Source organism: Lampetra planeri, unplaced genomic scaffold, assembly GCF_965212315.1.
Source record: "Lampetra planeri unplaced genomic scaffold, kcLamPlan1.2.h2 scaffold_680, whole genome shotgun sequence".
Taxonomy (NCBI): domain Eukaryota; kingdom Metazoa; phylum Chordata; class Hyperoartia; order Petromyzontiformes; family Petromyzontidae; genus Lampetra; species Lampetra planeri.
The window spans coordinates 3,069-20,000 of NW_027615503.1; the positions used below are offsets into that span (position 1 = coordinate 3,069).

A 16,932-nucleotide genomic window follows, 5' to 3' on the forward strand; every position below is an offset into this window, starting at 1 on the left:
TACCAACTCCTTCACTACCAACTCCTTCACTACCAACTCCTTCACTATCAACTCCTTCACTACCAACTCCTTCACTACCAAGTCCTTCACTAGCCACTATCAACTCCTTCACTACCAACTCCTTCACTATCAACTCCTTCACTAGCCACTACCAACTCCTTCACGACCAACTCCTTCACTACCAACTCCTTCACTAGCCACTATCAACTCCTTCACTACCAACTCCTTCACTATCAACTCCTTCACTACCAACTCCTTCACTACCAAGTCCTTCACTAGCCACTATCAACTCCTTCACTACCAACTCCTTCACTACCAAGTCCTTCACTAGCCACTATCAACTCCTTCACTACCAACTCCTTCACTATCAACTCCTTCACTACCAACTCCTTCACTACCAACTCCTTCACTATCAACTCCTTCACTACCAACTCCTTCACTACCAACTCCTTCACTATCAACTCCTTCACTACCAACTCCTTCACTACCAAGTCCTTCACTAGCCACTATCAACTCCTTCACTACCAACTCCTTCACTATCAACTCCTTCACTAGCCACTACCAACTCCTTCACGACCAACTCCTTCACTACCAACTCCTTCACTACCAACTCCTTCACTACCAAGTCCTTCACTAGCCACTATCAACTCCTTCACTACCAACTCCTTCACTACCAACTCCTTCACTATCAACTCCTTCACTACCAACTCCTTCACTACCAACTCCTTCACTAGCCACTATCAACTCCTTCACTACCAACTCCTTCACTACCAACTCCTTCACTAGCCACTACCAACTCCTTCACGACCAACTCCTTCACTACCAACTCCTTCACTACCAACTCCTTCACTATCAACTCCTTCACTTACCAACTCCTTCACGACCAACTCCTTCACTACCAACTCCTTCACTACCAAACTCCTTCACTACCAAGTCCTTCACTACCAACTCCTTCACTACCAAGTCCTTCACTACCAACTCCTTCACTATCAACTCCTTCACTACCAACTCCTTCACTACCAAGTCCTTCACTAGCCCACTATCAACTCCTTCACTACCAACTCCTTCACTATCAACTCCTTCACTACCAACTCCTTCACTATCAACTCCTTCACTACCAACTCCTTCACGACCAACTCCTTCACTACCAACTCCTTCACTAGCCACTATCAACTCCTTCACTACCAACTCCTTCACTATCAACTCCTTCACTACCAACTCCTTCACTACCAAGTCCTTCACTAGCCACTATCAACTCCTTCACTACCAACTCCTTCACTATCAACTCCTTCACTACCAACTCCTTCACTACCAACTCCTTCACTATCAACTCCTTCACTACCAACCTCCTTCACTACCAACTCCTTCACTATCAACTCCTTCACTACCAACTCCTTCACTACCAACTCCTTCACTACCAACTCCTTCACTACCAACTCCTTCACTACCAACTCCTTCACTAGCCACTACCAACTCCTTCACGACCAACTCCTTCACTACCAACTCCTTCACTAGCCACTATCAACTCCTTCACTACCAACTCCTTCACTACCAACTCCTTCACTAGCCACTACCAACTCCTTCACGACCAGCTCCTTCACTACCAACTCCTTCACTAGCCACTACCAACTCCTTCACGACCAACTCCTTCACTACCAACTCCTTCACTAGCCACTATCAACTCCTTCACTACCAACTCCTTCACTACCAACTCCTTCACTACCAACTCCTTCACTAGCCACTACCAACTCCTTCACGACCAACTCCTTCACTACCAACTCCTTCACTAGCCACTACCACTAACCCTACACCCTGAAGGCGACCTTCACACGCCCACGGACGTGCGCCGTGACGAACGTGCAGAGCTGGCGTCTCGTCGCTGGCGATCACCACCACCACCGCCACCACCACCGCCACCACCGCCACCACCGCCACGGCCACCACCACCACCACCGCCACCACCGCCCACCACCACCGCCACGGCCACCACCACCACCACCGCCACCACCGCCACCACCGTCGCCCCCCCCCCCGGGGGCCTCCCCCCCGCCCCCCCCCCCCGGGGCCTCCAGGCAGGACCGCGTGAGCAGCAGCGTCGTGCCCACCATGTAGAGCAGGCCGCACACGTAGAAGGGGTTAGTCGTAGCGGTGCGTGACGTCATACAGCCAGCCTGCACACACACACGTAGCGGTGCGTGACGTCATACAGCCAGCCTACACACACACACGTAGAAGGGGTAGTCGTAGCGGTGCGTGACGTCATACAGCCAGCCTGCACACCACACACACACACGTAGCGGTGCGTGACGTCATAGAGCCAGCCTACACACACACACGTAGAAGGGGTAGTCGTAGCGGTGCGTGACGTCATACAGCCAGCCTGCACACACACACACACACGTAGCGGTGCGTGACGTCATAGAGCCAGCCTACACACACACACACACACGTAGAAGGGGTAGTCGTAGCGGTGCGTGACGTCATACAGCCAGCCTGCACACACACACACACACGTAGCGGTGCGTGACGTCATAGAGCCAGCCTACACACACACACACACGTAGAAGGGGTAGTCGTAGCGGTGCGTGACGTCATACAGCCAGCCTGCACACACACACACACACGTAGCGGTGCGTGATGTCATAGAGCCAGCCTGCACACACACACGTAGCGGTGCGTGACGTCATAGAGCCAGCCTGCACACACACACACGTAGAAGGGGTAGTCGTAGCCGTGCGTGACGTCATACAGCCAGCCTGCACACACACACACACACGTAGCGGTGTGTGACGTCATAGAGCCAGCCTACACACACACACGTAGCGGTGTGTGGACGTCATAGAGCCAGCCTGCACACACACGTAGCGGTGCGTGACGTCATAGAGCCAGCCTACACACACACACGTAGCGGTGTGTGACGTCATAGAGCCAGCCTGCACACACACGTAGCGGTGCGTGACGTCATAGAGCCAGCCTGCACACACACACACGTAGCGGTGCGTGACGTCATCCAGCCAGCCTGCACACACACACACACACGTAGCGGTGCGTGACGTCATAGAGCCAGCCTGCACACACACACACACACGTAGCGGTACGTGACGTCATAGAGCCAGCCTGCACACACACACGTAGCGGTGCGTGACGTCATAGAGCCAGCCTGCACACACACACACACGTAGCGGTGCGTGACGTCATAGAGCCAGCCTGCACACACACACACACGTAGCGGTGCGTGACGTCATAGAGCCAGCCTGCACACACACACACACACGTAGCGGTACGTGACGTCATAGAGCCAGCCTGCACACACACACACACGTAGCGGTGCGTGACGTCATAGAGCCAGCCTGCACACACACACACACACACGTAGCGGTGCGTGACGTCATAGAGCCAGCCTGCACACACACACACGCAGCCTCCGTGTCAGCGTGGTACAGGCAGCGTGGTACAGGGGTCACGGTACAGGGGTCACGGTACAGGCGGCGTGGTACAGGCGGCGTGGTACAGGGGTCACGGCGTGGTACAGGTGGCGTGGTACAGGGGTCACGGTACAGGGGTCACGGTACAGGGGTCACGGCGTGGTACAGGGGTCACGGTACAGGCGGCGTGGTTACAGGGGTCACGGCATAGTACAAGAGACATGGTACAGGGGTCACGGTACAGGGGTCACGGTGTGGTACAGGGGTCACGGTACAGGGGTCACGATACAGGGGTCACGGCGTGGTACAGGGGTCACGGTACAGGGGTCACGGTACAGGGGTCACGGCATGGTACAGGGGTCACGGTACAGGGGTCACGGCGTGGTACAGGGGTCACGGCACAGGCGGCGTGGTACAGAGGTCACGGCACAGGGGTCACGGCGTGGTACAGGGGTCACGGCGTGGTACAGGGGTCACGGTACAGGGGTCACGGCGTGGTACAGGGGTCACAGTACAGGCTGCGTGGTACAGGGGTCACGGCACAGGGGTCACGGCGTAGTACAGGGGTCACGGTACAGGCGGCGTGGTACAGGGGTCACGGTACAGGGGTCACGGCATGGTACAGGGGTCACGGTACAGGGGTCACGGCGTGGTACAGGGGTCACGGTACAGGCGGCGTGGTACAGGGGTCACGGCACAGGGGTCACGGTGTGGTACAGGGGTCACGGCACAGGGGTCACGGCGTGGTACAGGGGTCACGGTACAGGCGGCGTGGTACAGGGGTCACGGCACAGGGGTCACGGCGTGGTACAGGGGTCACGGCACAGGGGTCACGGCACAGGGGTCACGGCGCTGCGTGACCGCCGCGCTCACCGGCCAACGGCGGCCCCAGCGTGGCCGAGACTCCGTCGGCGAACAGCACCAGGCCGAAGGCTCGAGCCAGGCCGGGCGCGCCCACCAGGTCCCCGGTGACGCAGGCCAGCAGCGCAAAGTAGCCGCTGGCGAAGCCGATGGCGGCGCAGGCGCTGGCCATGCCGGCGTAGCCGCCCAGCGCCGCGGCCACGGGGAAGAGGCCGATGGCGAGGCCCAGGGCCGCGTTGGCGGCCACGAAGAGGCGCCACGTGTCCACGGCGGGGACGTCACTCAGCGCGCCCAGCGCCACCTGCGGTGTGGGGCGGGCGCCGTTTGATTAAAACGTCGCCCCACCCTTCCCTCCCCCTTCCCTCCCTCCCTCCTCCCTCCCTCCCTCCCCCCCCACACACACAGACACACAGACACACGGGGGAGAGACAAAGGCGGCCGGGCGTGGCGCTGGCACCACCCACCGCCCGACCACGTGTGCCACAGTGGCGGCCATTGTAGGTGCTACTGCTTGCCTCTACAGCCTGTTAGAGTCTTTGTCTTGTCACTGTGTGTGTGTGTGTAGGGGTTAGTGTGTGTGTGTGTGTCAGTGTGGGTGTGTGTGTCAGTGTGTGTGTGTGTGTAGGGGTTAGTGTGTGTGTGTGTCAGTGTGTGTGTGTGTGTGTCAGTGTGTGTGTGTGTATAGGGGTTAGTGTGTGTGTGTCAATGTGTGTGTGTCACTGTGTGTGTGTCAGTGTGTGTGTAGGGGTTAGTGTGTGTGTAGGGGTTAGTGTGTGTGTCAGTTTGTGTGTCAGTGTGTGTGTCAGTGTGTGTGTGTGTGTGTCAGTGTGTATGTGTGTCAGTGTGTGTGTCAGTGTGTGTGTGTGTCACTGTGTGTGTGTCACTGTGTGTGTAGGGGTTAGTGTGTGTGTAGCGGTTAGTGTGTGTGTCAGTTTGTGTGTCAGTGTGTGTGTGTGTCAGTGTATGTGTGTGTCAGTGTGTGTGTCAGTGTGTGTGTCAGTGTGTGTGTGTCACTGTGTGTGTGTCACTGTGTGTGTAGGGGTTAGTGTGTGTGGTGTGTGTGTCAGTGTGTGTGTGTGTCAGTGTGTGTCAGTGTGTGTGTGTGTCACTGTGTGTGTGTCACTGTGTGTGTAGCGGTTAGTGTGTGTGTCAGTTTGTGTGTCAGTGTGTGTGTGTCAGTGTGTGTGTGTGTGTGTCAGTGTGTGTGTGTGTCAGTGTGTGTGTCAGTGTGTGTGTGTGTCACTATGTGTGTGTCACTGTGTGTGTAGGGGTTAGTGTGTGTGTAGGGGTTAGTGTGTGTGTCAGTTTGTGTGTCAGTGTGTGTGTGTCACTGTGTGTGTGTCAGTGTGTGTGTAGGGGTTAGTGTGTGTGTAGGGGTTAGTGTGTGTGTCAGTTTGTGTGTCAGTGTGTGTGTCAGTGTGTGTGTGTGTGTGTCAGTGTGTGTGTGTGTCAGTGTGTGTGTCAGTGTGTGTGTGTGTCACTGTGTGTGTGTCACTGTGTGTGTAGGGGTTAGTGTGTGTGTAGCGGTTAGTGTGTGTGTCAGTTTGTGTGTCAGTGTGTGTGTGTGTCAGTGTATGTGTGTGTCAGTGTGTGTGTCAGTGTGTGTGTCAGTGTGTGTGTGTCACTGTGTGTGTGTCACTGTGTGTGTAGGGGTTAGTGTGTGTGGTGTGTGTGTCAGTGTGTGTGTGTGTGTCAGTGTGTGTCAGTGTGTGTGTGTGTCACTGTGTGTGTGTCACTGTGTGTGTAGGGGTTAGTGTGTGTGTCAGTTTGTGTGTCAGTGTGTGTGTGTCAGTGTGTGTGTGTGTGTGTCAGTGTGTGTGTGTGTCAGTGTGTGTGTCAGTGTAATTACCAACACGCTCTTCCGGCATCGGCGCATCCACACAACATCATGGATGCATGCCGGGTCCAAGCAAGAACATCTGCTGGACTACGTAGTGACGGACCAGCGGATGCGAGCCCATGTCCTTGACACCAGGACCTACCGTGGAGCTGATCTGCCCTCTGACCATCGACTAGTCATCTGTAAGATGCGCCTGCCATTCTTCCACTCCGGTGGTGGGTGTACACCCAGGATCCCATTCCAACCAAAAGTGGCCTGGTCTAAGTTAGCTGATGAAAGTTGCAAGCGAGAATTTCATCATCGCTTGCAGCTGGGGTTGGCATCGTCCCCCACTCCACCTGATGTCGAGGGTAAATGGGCGAGGTTTAAGACTGTGACTCATGCAGCTGCAATGGCTGCTTTGGGTACGCGGTCCAGACCTCCCCGGGAACCCTGGCTGACGGAGGAGGTGTTCAGGTTAATTGAGAAAAAGCGACAGGCCCACTCTCATCGCCTACAGCATCCCACGTCAGAGAATGAGGAGGTTTACCGCAGTCTTCGCTCGGAGGTTCGGAGAGCCGTGAGGCGCTGTAAGGATGGGTGGTGGTCGCGGGTTGCTGAGGAGATGGAGTCTGCCTCAGTAGCCCGCGATCACAAATCACTATTTAACTCCATCAAAAAAGTAACCTGCAGCGCCACACCTATTACCATCATTAGAGGAAAAAACGGTGATCCAATCTCCGACCCCCAGGAACAGGTTTGCAGATTTGCTGAGCATTTCTGTGAGGTCCTGGGGGAGGGAAAATCTCTCAGCCAGGAAAACATCATGGCACAAAGTGGGGATAACCCTGCTGAGGCTGCGGTGCCTCAAATATTGGAAGAGGTCACCCCCTGTGAGTGGCTGGCTGAGGTACCGGCTGTTGAGGAAGTACTGAGGGCGATCCGGAGTCTGAGACCAGGGAAGGCACCGGGCAGAGATGATCTCCCAGGCGAAATGCTGAGGGAGGGTGGCGTTTGTGCACAGACTGCCCTATATGACATCATAACAACAGTCTGGACCACTGGACGGGTTCCGCAGGACTGGAAGGATGCCCTGGTGGTCCCCCTCTTTAAGAAGGGGGACCGTACCGACTGTAACAACTACAGGGGCATCTCACTCCTCAGTGTGCCGGGTAAGGTCCTGGCAAGGATTATTCAACATCGCCTTGCTAGGCATGCTGAGGAGAGGCTTGCGGAGCCCCAATGTGGTTTCAGGAAAGGGCGGTCCTGCACAGATGCCATATTTTCTGTCCGTCTGCTACAGCAGAGGTGTAGGGAATTCCAAAAAGACCTACATCTCTGCTTCATTGACCTGGTCAAGGCCTATGATACCATCAGTAGGACTGGGCTCTGGGTTGTTCTTCGTGCTTTCGGAGTCCCTGACCCACTGCTCACGATCATTAAGGACCTTCATGATGGTGAGCGGGCCCGGGTAAAACTACGTGGCCGGGAGTCGGAGCCTTTCCCTGTACACCTTGGGGTGCGACAGGGATGTCCTCTGGCTCCCACATTATTTAACATCTATTTCGACTGCGTAGTTCGTGAAGCCTTCAATAGCTGTACCGGGGGAATTACCATTTGGTACAGATACAATGGGAGGCTGATCGACGCCCGGGTGCGATCAAGGGATGGCTCCCTATTGGTCAACCACGTTATGTATGCCGATGATTTAGTAATAGCTGCTCATTCAGAAGAGGAGTTGGAGACGCTGCTGCTGAGACTGGAGCGTGCCACTAAGAGGTGGGGCCTTACCATCAGCCCCACCAAAACTAAGCACCTGCCTGGGTATTTTGTACCATCGGGCACTCCACCCCCACAACTCCCAATCGGTGATGGGGCAGTTGTGGAGAGAGTGGAGAGTTTCCCATACCTGGGCAGTGTGCTCATGACCGGCTCCAGTTTATCAGCAGAGGTCTCACTCCGAATCAGTCGAGCGGCAATATCTTTTCATCGGTTGCGTAACGCTGTGTGGAAGCTACCTGGTCTGTCGCTCCGCACGAAGCTTCAGGTCTTCTCGGCCACGGTCATTCCCTCCCTTCTCTATGCTTGCGAAACGTGGACCCCCCTAGTGGAGCATCTTCGCCGGTTGGAAACATTTAGGCTGGCCTGCCTACGATCCATCCTGGGTTTAACCAGGCTGGATTGTGTGAGGAGCTCACAAGTCCTTGAAAGATCTGGGCAAAGTCCCATCAGTGAGCTCCTCCGGCAGGCAAGGCTGCGTTGGCTGGGTCATGTAGCCCGCATGCCCAGCCACCGCATGCCTAAACAGCTTTTGTTCGGCCGGATCGAGGGGGCTAAACGGGCGCGGCACGGGCTAGAGAAGAGATGGAGTGATGTGGTACAGGAGGACGTGGAGCTGAGTGGACTTGCCGATGACTGGTACCAGCGGTGTCAAGATCGGCCTCAGTGGAGGAGGCTCGTGAAGGACGCTACTGGGCAGTTGGAGGCAGTCGCCCTCCAACAACAACGGAGGGCGGAGGAGCGACGCTCACAACAACGAGCGGAGCGCCGGGTGGCTAAAGCACAGCAAGTTGGCACAGTAGGGGGCACAGGTGGTGCATCAGCCAGTCATCTCGGTCATCTCGGTCAGTCGACCCGTGGCACCTGCTGGGTCTGCCCCGTGACCTCCTGCCAGCGGGCGTTCGACACTTCACGTGGCCTCAAGGTGCACATGGCCTGGCACAAGCGTCGTGGTGACGTCACCGCCACTTAGTGGCGAATGGCGGTTGTTGTTGTGTCACTGTGTGTGTGTCACTGTGTGTGTAGGGGTTAGTGTGTGTGTAGGGGTTAGTGTGTGTGTCAGTTTGTGTGTCAGTGTGTGTGTGTCAGTGTGTGTGTGTCAGTGTGTGTGTGTGTCAGTGTGTGTGTCAGTGTGTGTGTGTGTCACTGTGTGTGTGTCACTGTGTGTGTAGGGGTTAGTGTGTGTGTCAGTGTGTGTGTGTGTCAGTTTGTGTGTCAGTTTGTGTGTCAGTGTGTGTGTGTGTCAGTGTGTGTGTGTGTGTGTCAGTGTGTGTGTGTCACTGTGTGTGTAGGGGTTAGTGTGTGTGTCAGTGTGTGTGTGTGTCACTGTGTGTGTGTCAGTTGTGGAGAGAGTGTAGAGTTTCCCATACCTGGGCAGTGTGCTTATGACCGGCTCCAGTTTATCAGCAGAGGTCTCACTCCGAATCAGTCGAGCGGCAATATATTTTCATCGGTTGCGTAACGCTGTGTGGAAGCTATCTGGTCTGTCGCTCCGCACGAAGCTTCAGGTCTTTTCGGCCACGGTCATTCCCTCCCTTCTCTACGCTTGCGAAACGTGGACCCCCCTAGTGGAGCATCTTCGCCGGTTGGAAACATTTAGGCTGGCCTGCCTACGATCCATCCTGGGTTTAACCAGGCTGGATTGTGTGAGGAGCTCACAAGTCCTTGAAAGATCTGGGCAAAGTCCCATCAGTGAGCTCTTCCGGCAGGCAAGGCTGCGTTGGCTGGGTCATGTAGCCCGCATGCCCAGCCACCGCATGCCTAAGCAGCTTTTGTTCGGCCGGATCGAGGGGGCTAAACGGGCGCGGCACGGGCTAGAGAAGAGATGGAGTGATGTGGTACAGGAGGACGTGGAGCTGAGTGGACTTGCCGATGACTGGTACCAGCGGTGTCAAGATCGGCCTCTGTGGAGGAGGCTCGTGAAGGACGCTACTGGGCAGTTGGAGGCAGTCGCCCTCCAACAACAACGGAGGGCGGAGGAGCGACGCTCACAACAACGAGCGGAGCGCCGGGTGGCTAAAGCACAGCAAGTTGGTACAGTAGGGGGCACAGGTGGTGCATCAGCCAGTCATCTCGGTCATCTCGGTCAGTCGACCCGTGGCACCTGGGTCTGCCCCGTGACCTCCTGCCAGCGGGCGTTCGACACTTCACGTGGCCTCAAGGTGCACATGGCCTGGCACAAGCGTCGTGGTGACGTCACTGCCACTTAGTGGCGAATGGCGGTTGTTGTTGTTGTTGTCAGTTTGTGTGTCAGTGTGTGTGTGTCAGTGTGTGTGTGTGTGTGTCAGTGTGTGTGTGTGTCAGTGTGTGTGTCACTGTGTGTGTGTAGGGGTTAGTGTGTGTGTAGGGGTCAGTGTGTGTGTCAGTTTGTGTGTCAGTGTGTGTGTGTCAGTGTGTGTGTGTCAGTGTGTGTGTGTCAGTGTGTGTGTGTCACTGTGTGTATAGGGGTTAGTGTGTGTGTGTCAGTGTGTGTGTGTCAGTGTGTGTGTGTCAGTGTGTGTGTGTCAGTGTGTGTGTGTCACTGTGTGTATAGGGGTTAGTGTGTGTGTGTCAGTGTGTGTGTGTGTCATCGTGCCCCCCCCCCCCCCCCGCACCTTGCCCAGCATGTGCAGCACGCCGATGATGGAGGTGAGGGCAAAGCGCTCGTTCTGGGCTCCGTATCCGGCCAGCGCCACCATCTCGGGCAGGTGCACGAAGGGCACCACGAAGCTGCAGTAGGTGCACAGCGCCCACAGCAGGAACGCCACAAAGAAGCGGTTCGCAAACACGCCGGTGACGCCGGTGACGCCGGTGACGCCGGTGCCTCGTGGTGGCGGCGGTGACGACGCCTTTGGTGCCGGTGATGCTGCTGCTGGCGGTGATGCCGGTGATGGTAGCGGTGGTGATAGCGGTGATCCTGATGCTGTTAGTGGTGGTAGTGGTGATGATGCCGGTGGTGCTGCCGTTGATGGTGGCGTTAGTGGTGATGCCGGTGCTGCTGCTGCTGGTGGAGATGCCGGTGGAGCCAGCGCCGGCACGCTCGTCCTTCGCCGGCGCCGGCTCTCCGCCGCCGCCGGTGGCTCGGCAGCACGGACGGGCGACGAGGGGCAGGGGAGGAGGGGGAGGAGGACGGCCGATGGATCGGGGCGATGCTGCCGGTGACTGTCGGCGTCGTCGGATAGCTGTGCCGGGACGCGGCCGGGGACACCACCACCACCACCGTCGCCGCCACCGTCGCCGCCACCGTCGCCGTCACCGTCACCGCCGCGCTCCTCGTCGTCGTTGTGAGGTTTTTCCGGGCCGCCGGAATTGCCACCGCACCGGGGCACCGCCTCCGTGCCGAGTCCGACGGCCGAACCACCGTCACCGCCGTCACCGCCATCACCGCCATCACCACCATCACCGCAGTCACCGCCATCACCATCGTCACCGCCATCACCACCGTCACCGCCATCACCACCATCACCGCCATCACCACCATCACCGCCGTCACCGCAGTCACCGCCATCACCGCCGGTGCCGCAGTCGCTGACGCCGCTGCTGAAGACTTCCCCGCTGTAGACGATGCGGGCGGAGCGAAATCTCCCAACGCCGTCGCCCCCCCCCTCATCATCCCCCTCCTCCTCCTCGTCGTACCACCACCCCTCCTTACCGTCACCGTCGCCGGCGCGGCCGGGCAGCGGGCGCAAGAGCGCAGCGCAAGCGCAGAGGTTGAGGCTGATGCCGGAGCTGACGAGCATGGCGCCGCGCCAGCCGAAGGCGGCGCCCAGCGCCTGCAGCGCCACGTTGGCGATGAAGGTGCCGGCGCCGGTGCCCGTCGTGCTGAGGCCTTGCGCCAGGGCCCGCCGGCGCCGCTGGAAGTACTGCCCAACGGCCACGACGGCGGGCAGGTAGGAGAGGCCCATGCCGATACCTGCGTGGTGACGTGGGGGGGGAGGTGGGTGGGTGGGTGAGTGAGTGGCTTGCTGGGTGAGTGGGTGGGTGGGTGAGTGAGTGGCTGGCTGGGTGGGTGGGTGAGTGGGTGAGTGAGTGAGTGGGTGGGTGGGTGGGTGAGTGAGTGGGTGGGTGGGTGGGTGGGTGGGTGAGTGAGTGAGTGGGTGGGTGAGTGAGTGGGTGAGTGGGTGGGTGGGTGGGTGAGTGGGTGGGTGAGTGGGTGAGTGGGTGAGTGGGTGAGTGAGTGAGTGGGTGAGTGGGTGGGTGAGTGGGTGGATGGGTGAGTGGGTGGGTGGGTGGGTGGGTGGGTGGGTGGGTGGGTGGGTGGGTGGGTGGGTGAGTGAGTGGGTGAGTGGGTGGGTGGGTGAGTGAGTGGGTGAGTGAGTGGGTGAGTGAGTGGGTGGGTGGGTGGGTGGGTGAGTGGGTGGGTGGGTGAGTGGGTGAGTGAGTGGGTGAGTGGGTGAGTGAGTTGGTGGGTGGGTGAGTGGGTGGGTGGGTGAGTGGGTGGGTGGGTGAGTGGGTGAGTGAGTGGGTGAGTGGGTGAGTGAGTGGGTGGGTGAGTGAGTGAGTGAGTGGGTGGGTGAGTGAGTGAGTGAGTGGGTGGGTGGGTGGGTGAGTGAGTGGGTGGGTGGGTGGCTGGCTGGGTGAGTGGGTGGGTGGGTGAGTGAGTGAGTGGGTGAGTGAGTGGCTGGCTAGGTGAGTGGGTGGGTGGGTGAGTGAGTGAGTGGGTGGGTGAGTGAGTGGCTGGCTGGCTGGGTGAGTGGGTGGGTGGGTGAGTGAGTGGGTGGGTGGGTGAGTGAGTGGCTGGTTGGGTGAGTGGGTGAGTGGGTGGGTGAGTGAGTGGGTGGGTGAGTGAGTGGCTGGCTGGGTGAGTGGGTGGGTGGGTGAGTGAGTGAGTGGGTGGGTGAGTGAGTGGGTGGGTGGGTGAGTGAGTGGCTGGCTGGGTGAGTGGGTGGGTGGGTGAGTGAGTGAGTGAGTGGGTGGGTGAGTCAGTGGGTGGCTGGGTGAGTGAGTGGGTGAGTGAGTGGCTAGCTGGGTGAGTGAGTGACTAGCTGGGTGAGCGAGTGGCTGGCTGGGTGAGTGCTGGTTTAGGTGACCGGCGATGCAGTGACGATTGGCGATGAGGTGACTGCCTGACGGACTGGGTGACTGACTGGGTGACTGACTGGGTGACTGACTGGGTGACTGACTGGGTGACTGACTGGGTGCCTGACGAGGTACCCCGGGGTCCGCTCACCTCCCAGAATGCCGAAGGACAGCAGCAGGAAGTGGATGCTCTGGGCGAAGGCGCTGATGCCCCAGGAGGCGGCCGTGATGACCCCGCCCACGAATGCCACGGGGCGGCAGCCATAGCGGTCCACCAGGTGGCCAGCCAGAGGGCCTGACACACGCAGTGACACACACAGTGACACACACAGTGACACACAGTGACAACAACAACCGCCATTCGCCACTAAGTGGCGGTGACGTCACCACGACGCTTGTGCCAGGCCATGTGCACCTTGAGGCCACGTGAAGTGTCGAACGCCCGCTGGCAGGAGGTCACGGGGCAGACCCAGCAGGTGCCATGGGTCGACTGACTGAGATGACCGAGATGACTGGCTGATGCACCACCTGTGCCCCCTACTGTGCCAAGTTGCTGTGCTTTAGCCACCCAGCGCTCCGCTCGTTGTTGTGAGCGTCGCTCCTCCGCCCTCCGTTATTGTTGGAGGGCGACTGCCTCCAACTGCCCAGTAGCGTCCTTCACGAGCCTCCTCCACAAAGGCCGATCTTGACACCGCTGTTACCAGTCATCGGCAAGTCCACTCAGCTCCACGTCCTCCTGTACCACATCACTCCATCTCTTCTCTAGCCCGTGCCGCGCCCGTTTAGCCCCCTCGATCCGGCCGAACAAAAGCTGTTTAGGCATGCGGTGCCTGGGCATGCGGGCTACATGGCCCAGCCAACGCAGCCTTGCCTGCCGGAGGAGCTCACCGATCGGACTTTGTCCAGATCTTTCAAGGTTATGTGAGCTCCTCACACAATCCAGCCTGGTTGAACCCAGGGAATGACTGTGGCCGAGAAGACCTGAAGCTTCATGAAAAGATAATGATTCGGAGTGAGACCTCTGCTGTCAAACCGGAGCTGGTCATGAGCACACTGCCCAGGTATGGGAAACTCTACACTCTCTTCACAACTGCCCTATCACCAATTGGGAGTTGTGGGGGTGGAGTGTCCGATGGTACAAAATACCCAGGCAGGTGCTTAGTTTTTGGTGGGGCTGATGGTAAGGCCCCACCTCTTAGTGGCAAGCTCCAGGTTCAGCAGCAGCGCCTCCAACTCCTCCTCTGAATGAGCAGCTATTACCAAATCATCGGCATACATAACGTGGTTGACCAATAGGGAGCCGTCCCTTGACAGCACCCGGGTATCGATCAGCCTCCCATTATATCTGTACCAGATGGAAATTCCTCTGGTACAGCTCTTGAAGGCTTCACATACTACGTAGTCGAAATAGATGTTAAATAATGTGGGAGCCAGAGGACATCCCTGTCGCACCACAAGGTGAACAGGGAATAGCTCGGACTCCCGGCCACGTAGTTTTACCCGGGCCCGCTCACCATCATGAAGGTCCTTAATGATGGTGAGCAGAGGGTCAGGGACTCCGAAAGCACGAAGAACAACCCAGAGCCCAGGCCTACTAATGGTATCATCGGCCATGACCAGGTCAATAAAGCAGAGATGTAGGTCTTGTTGGAATTCCCTACACCTCTGTTGTAGCAGACGGACATAACATATGGCATCTGTGCAGGACCGCCCTTTCCTGAAACCGCATTGGGGCTCCGCAAGCCTCTCCTCAGCGTGCCTGGCAAGGCGATGTTGAAAAATCGACCTAGGGGAGGCCCAGGACCGGTTCAGATAATCGTCCCTGGTGGTGTTGGTGGCCGTGAGTGGGAATCGAACTCGGGGGAGACCCAGCCACCTACGGGGTCTCTCCCACGTAACTCACCCAACCACTCACCAACCCACCCACCCACCCACCCACTCACTCACCAACCCACCCACCCACCCACTCACTCACCAACCCACCCACCCACCCACCCACCCACTCACTCACTCACCAACCCACCCACCAACCCACTCACCCACCCACTCACCCACCCACCACCAGCGTCACGCCCATGGACAGGGACCCCACCCACTCACCCACCCACCCACCCACTCACCCACCCACCCACCCACCCACCCACCCACTCACTCACCCACCCACCCACCCACTCACCCACTCACCCACCCACCCACTCACCCACCCACCCACTCACTCACCCACCCACCCACTCACCCACTCACCCACCCACCCACCCACTCACCCACCCACCCACCCACCCACTCACCCACCCACCCACCCACCCACTCACTCACCCACCCACTCACCCACCCACCCACTCACCCACCCACTCACCCACCCACCCACTCACCCACCACCAGCGTCACCCCCATGGACAGGGACCCCACCCAGGCTGTCGTGCCTCTGCTCGCCCCGAACTCCTGGAGCCAGGCCACGTTGAGGACTCCCACGGCCATCTGGAATCCGAGCGTGAGCACGTGGGTCCAGAACGAGGAGAACACCACCACCCACCCCCACGTGGGCCACGACTCGTCATCCTCTTGCTGCTCCAACCTCCTCCTCCTCCTCCTCCACGACGAGGAGGAGGAGGCATCGTCGTCGTCACCACCACCTCCTCCTCCACCTCCACCTCCTCGTCGCCGCTGGTTGAGGTGAGCAGCGGTGCGGGGTCCGTGTGGACGGAGGATGTCACCGCCTCTGCTGTCTCCACCGTGACCACCACCACCACCACTTCCTTCAAGTCCACGATGACCACCACCGCCACCACCACCACCGCCGCCACCACCATCACTTCCTTCAAGTCCACGATGACGACCACCACCACCGCCACCATCATCATCGTCGTCGTCATCTTCGCCGCCGCCGCCGTCAGCGTCGCGAGCGTCCAGCGGGGCGAGGTGACGTCCACACACGCCCATGGTCAGCCGCTAGTGGTGGTGGTGGTGGTGCTGATGATGGTGGTGGTGATGATGATGGTGGTGGGGATGGTGGTGCTGATTGTGGTGGGGGTGGTGGTGGTGCTGATGGTGGTGGGGGTGATGATGATGGTGGTGGGGATGGTGGTGCTGATGGTGGTGGGGGTGGTGGTGGTGCTGATGGTGGTGGGGGTGGTGGTGGTGCTGATGGTGGTGGTGGTGGGGGTGGTGCTGATGATGATGCTGCTGCTGATGATGATGATGTTGCTGCTGCTGCTGTTTTGAGAAGCTGCAAAAGATGAAAGGGTGCGCGAGGTTGGGATGCGGATCACACACAAAGACAAAGGTAGCCCCAGGTAGCCCACACAGACGGCTGGGGCAAGGGCAGCAGCGGCCGCGGCGGGCGCCGGTAAATGATTGAGCCGGTTAACCGCCGGGAGGAGTCGGGGCGGTTAATGAGCATCGGTGAGGTTCACCGGGGCAGCGGAGACGCGGCGACAGGCCTGGCACGCTGAGGGTCTGGGTTCGAGCCCTGGGTCTGGGTGTCTCTCTCTCTGTCTCTGTGGGGTCACGATGGCCGTGTCAGAGACACTGAGAGTCTGGGTTCGAGCCCTGGGTCTGGGTGTCTCTCTCTCTGTCTCTGTGGGGTCACGATGGCCGTGTCGGAGACACTGAGAGTCTGGGTTCGAGCCCTGGGTCTGGGTGTCTCTCTCTCTGTCTCTGTGGGGTCACGATGGCCGTGTCGGAGACACTGAGAATCTGGGTTCGAGCCCTGGGTCTGGGTGTCTCTCTCTCTGTCTCTGTGGGGTCACGATAGCCGTGTCGGAGACACTGAGAGTCTGGGTTCGAGCCCTGGGTCTGGGTGTCTCTCTCTCTGTCTCTGTGGGGTCACGATGGCCGTGTCAGAGACACTGAGAGTCTGGGTTCGAGCCCTGGGTCTGGGTGTCTCTCTCTCTGTCTCTGTGGGGTCACGATGGCCGTGTCGGAGACACTGAGAGTCTGGGTTCGAGCCCTGGGTCTGGGTGTCTCTCTCTCTGTCTCTGTGGGGTCACGATGGCCGTGTCGGAGACACTGAGAATCTGGGTTCGAGCCCTGGGTCTGGGTGTCTCTCTC

General features: G+C 58.7%; 1 protein-coding gene across 1 annotated transcript in view; it reads right to left on the reverse strand.

Annotated features, from left to right (window-relative positions):
• Positions 1–2,055: 2,055 nt before the first annotated feature.
• LOC144741729 (monocarboxylate transporter 14-like) overlaps positions 2,056–16,932 on the reverse strand; it is a 22,478-nt gene continuing 7,601 nt past the window's right edge. Inside the window, exons 3-7 of the mRNA XM_078624232.1 lie at positions 15,255–16,108; positions 13,034–13,177; positions 10,479–11,776; positions 4,299–4,587; positions 2,056–2,171 (exon numbers count right to left, since the gene is read on the reverse strand). Of these exons, the coding sequence (XP_078480358.1) occupies positions 2,137–2,171; positions 4,299–4,587; positions 10,479–11,776; positions 13,034–13,177; positions 15,255–15,822 (2,334 nt within the window). The 5' untranslated portion in view covers positions 15,823–16,108 and the 3' untranslated portion in view covers positions 2,056–2,136. The remainder of the gene's footprint in view (positions 2,172–4,298; positions 4,588–10,478; positions 11,777–13,033; positions 13,178–15,254; positions 16,109–16,932) is intronic.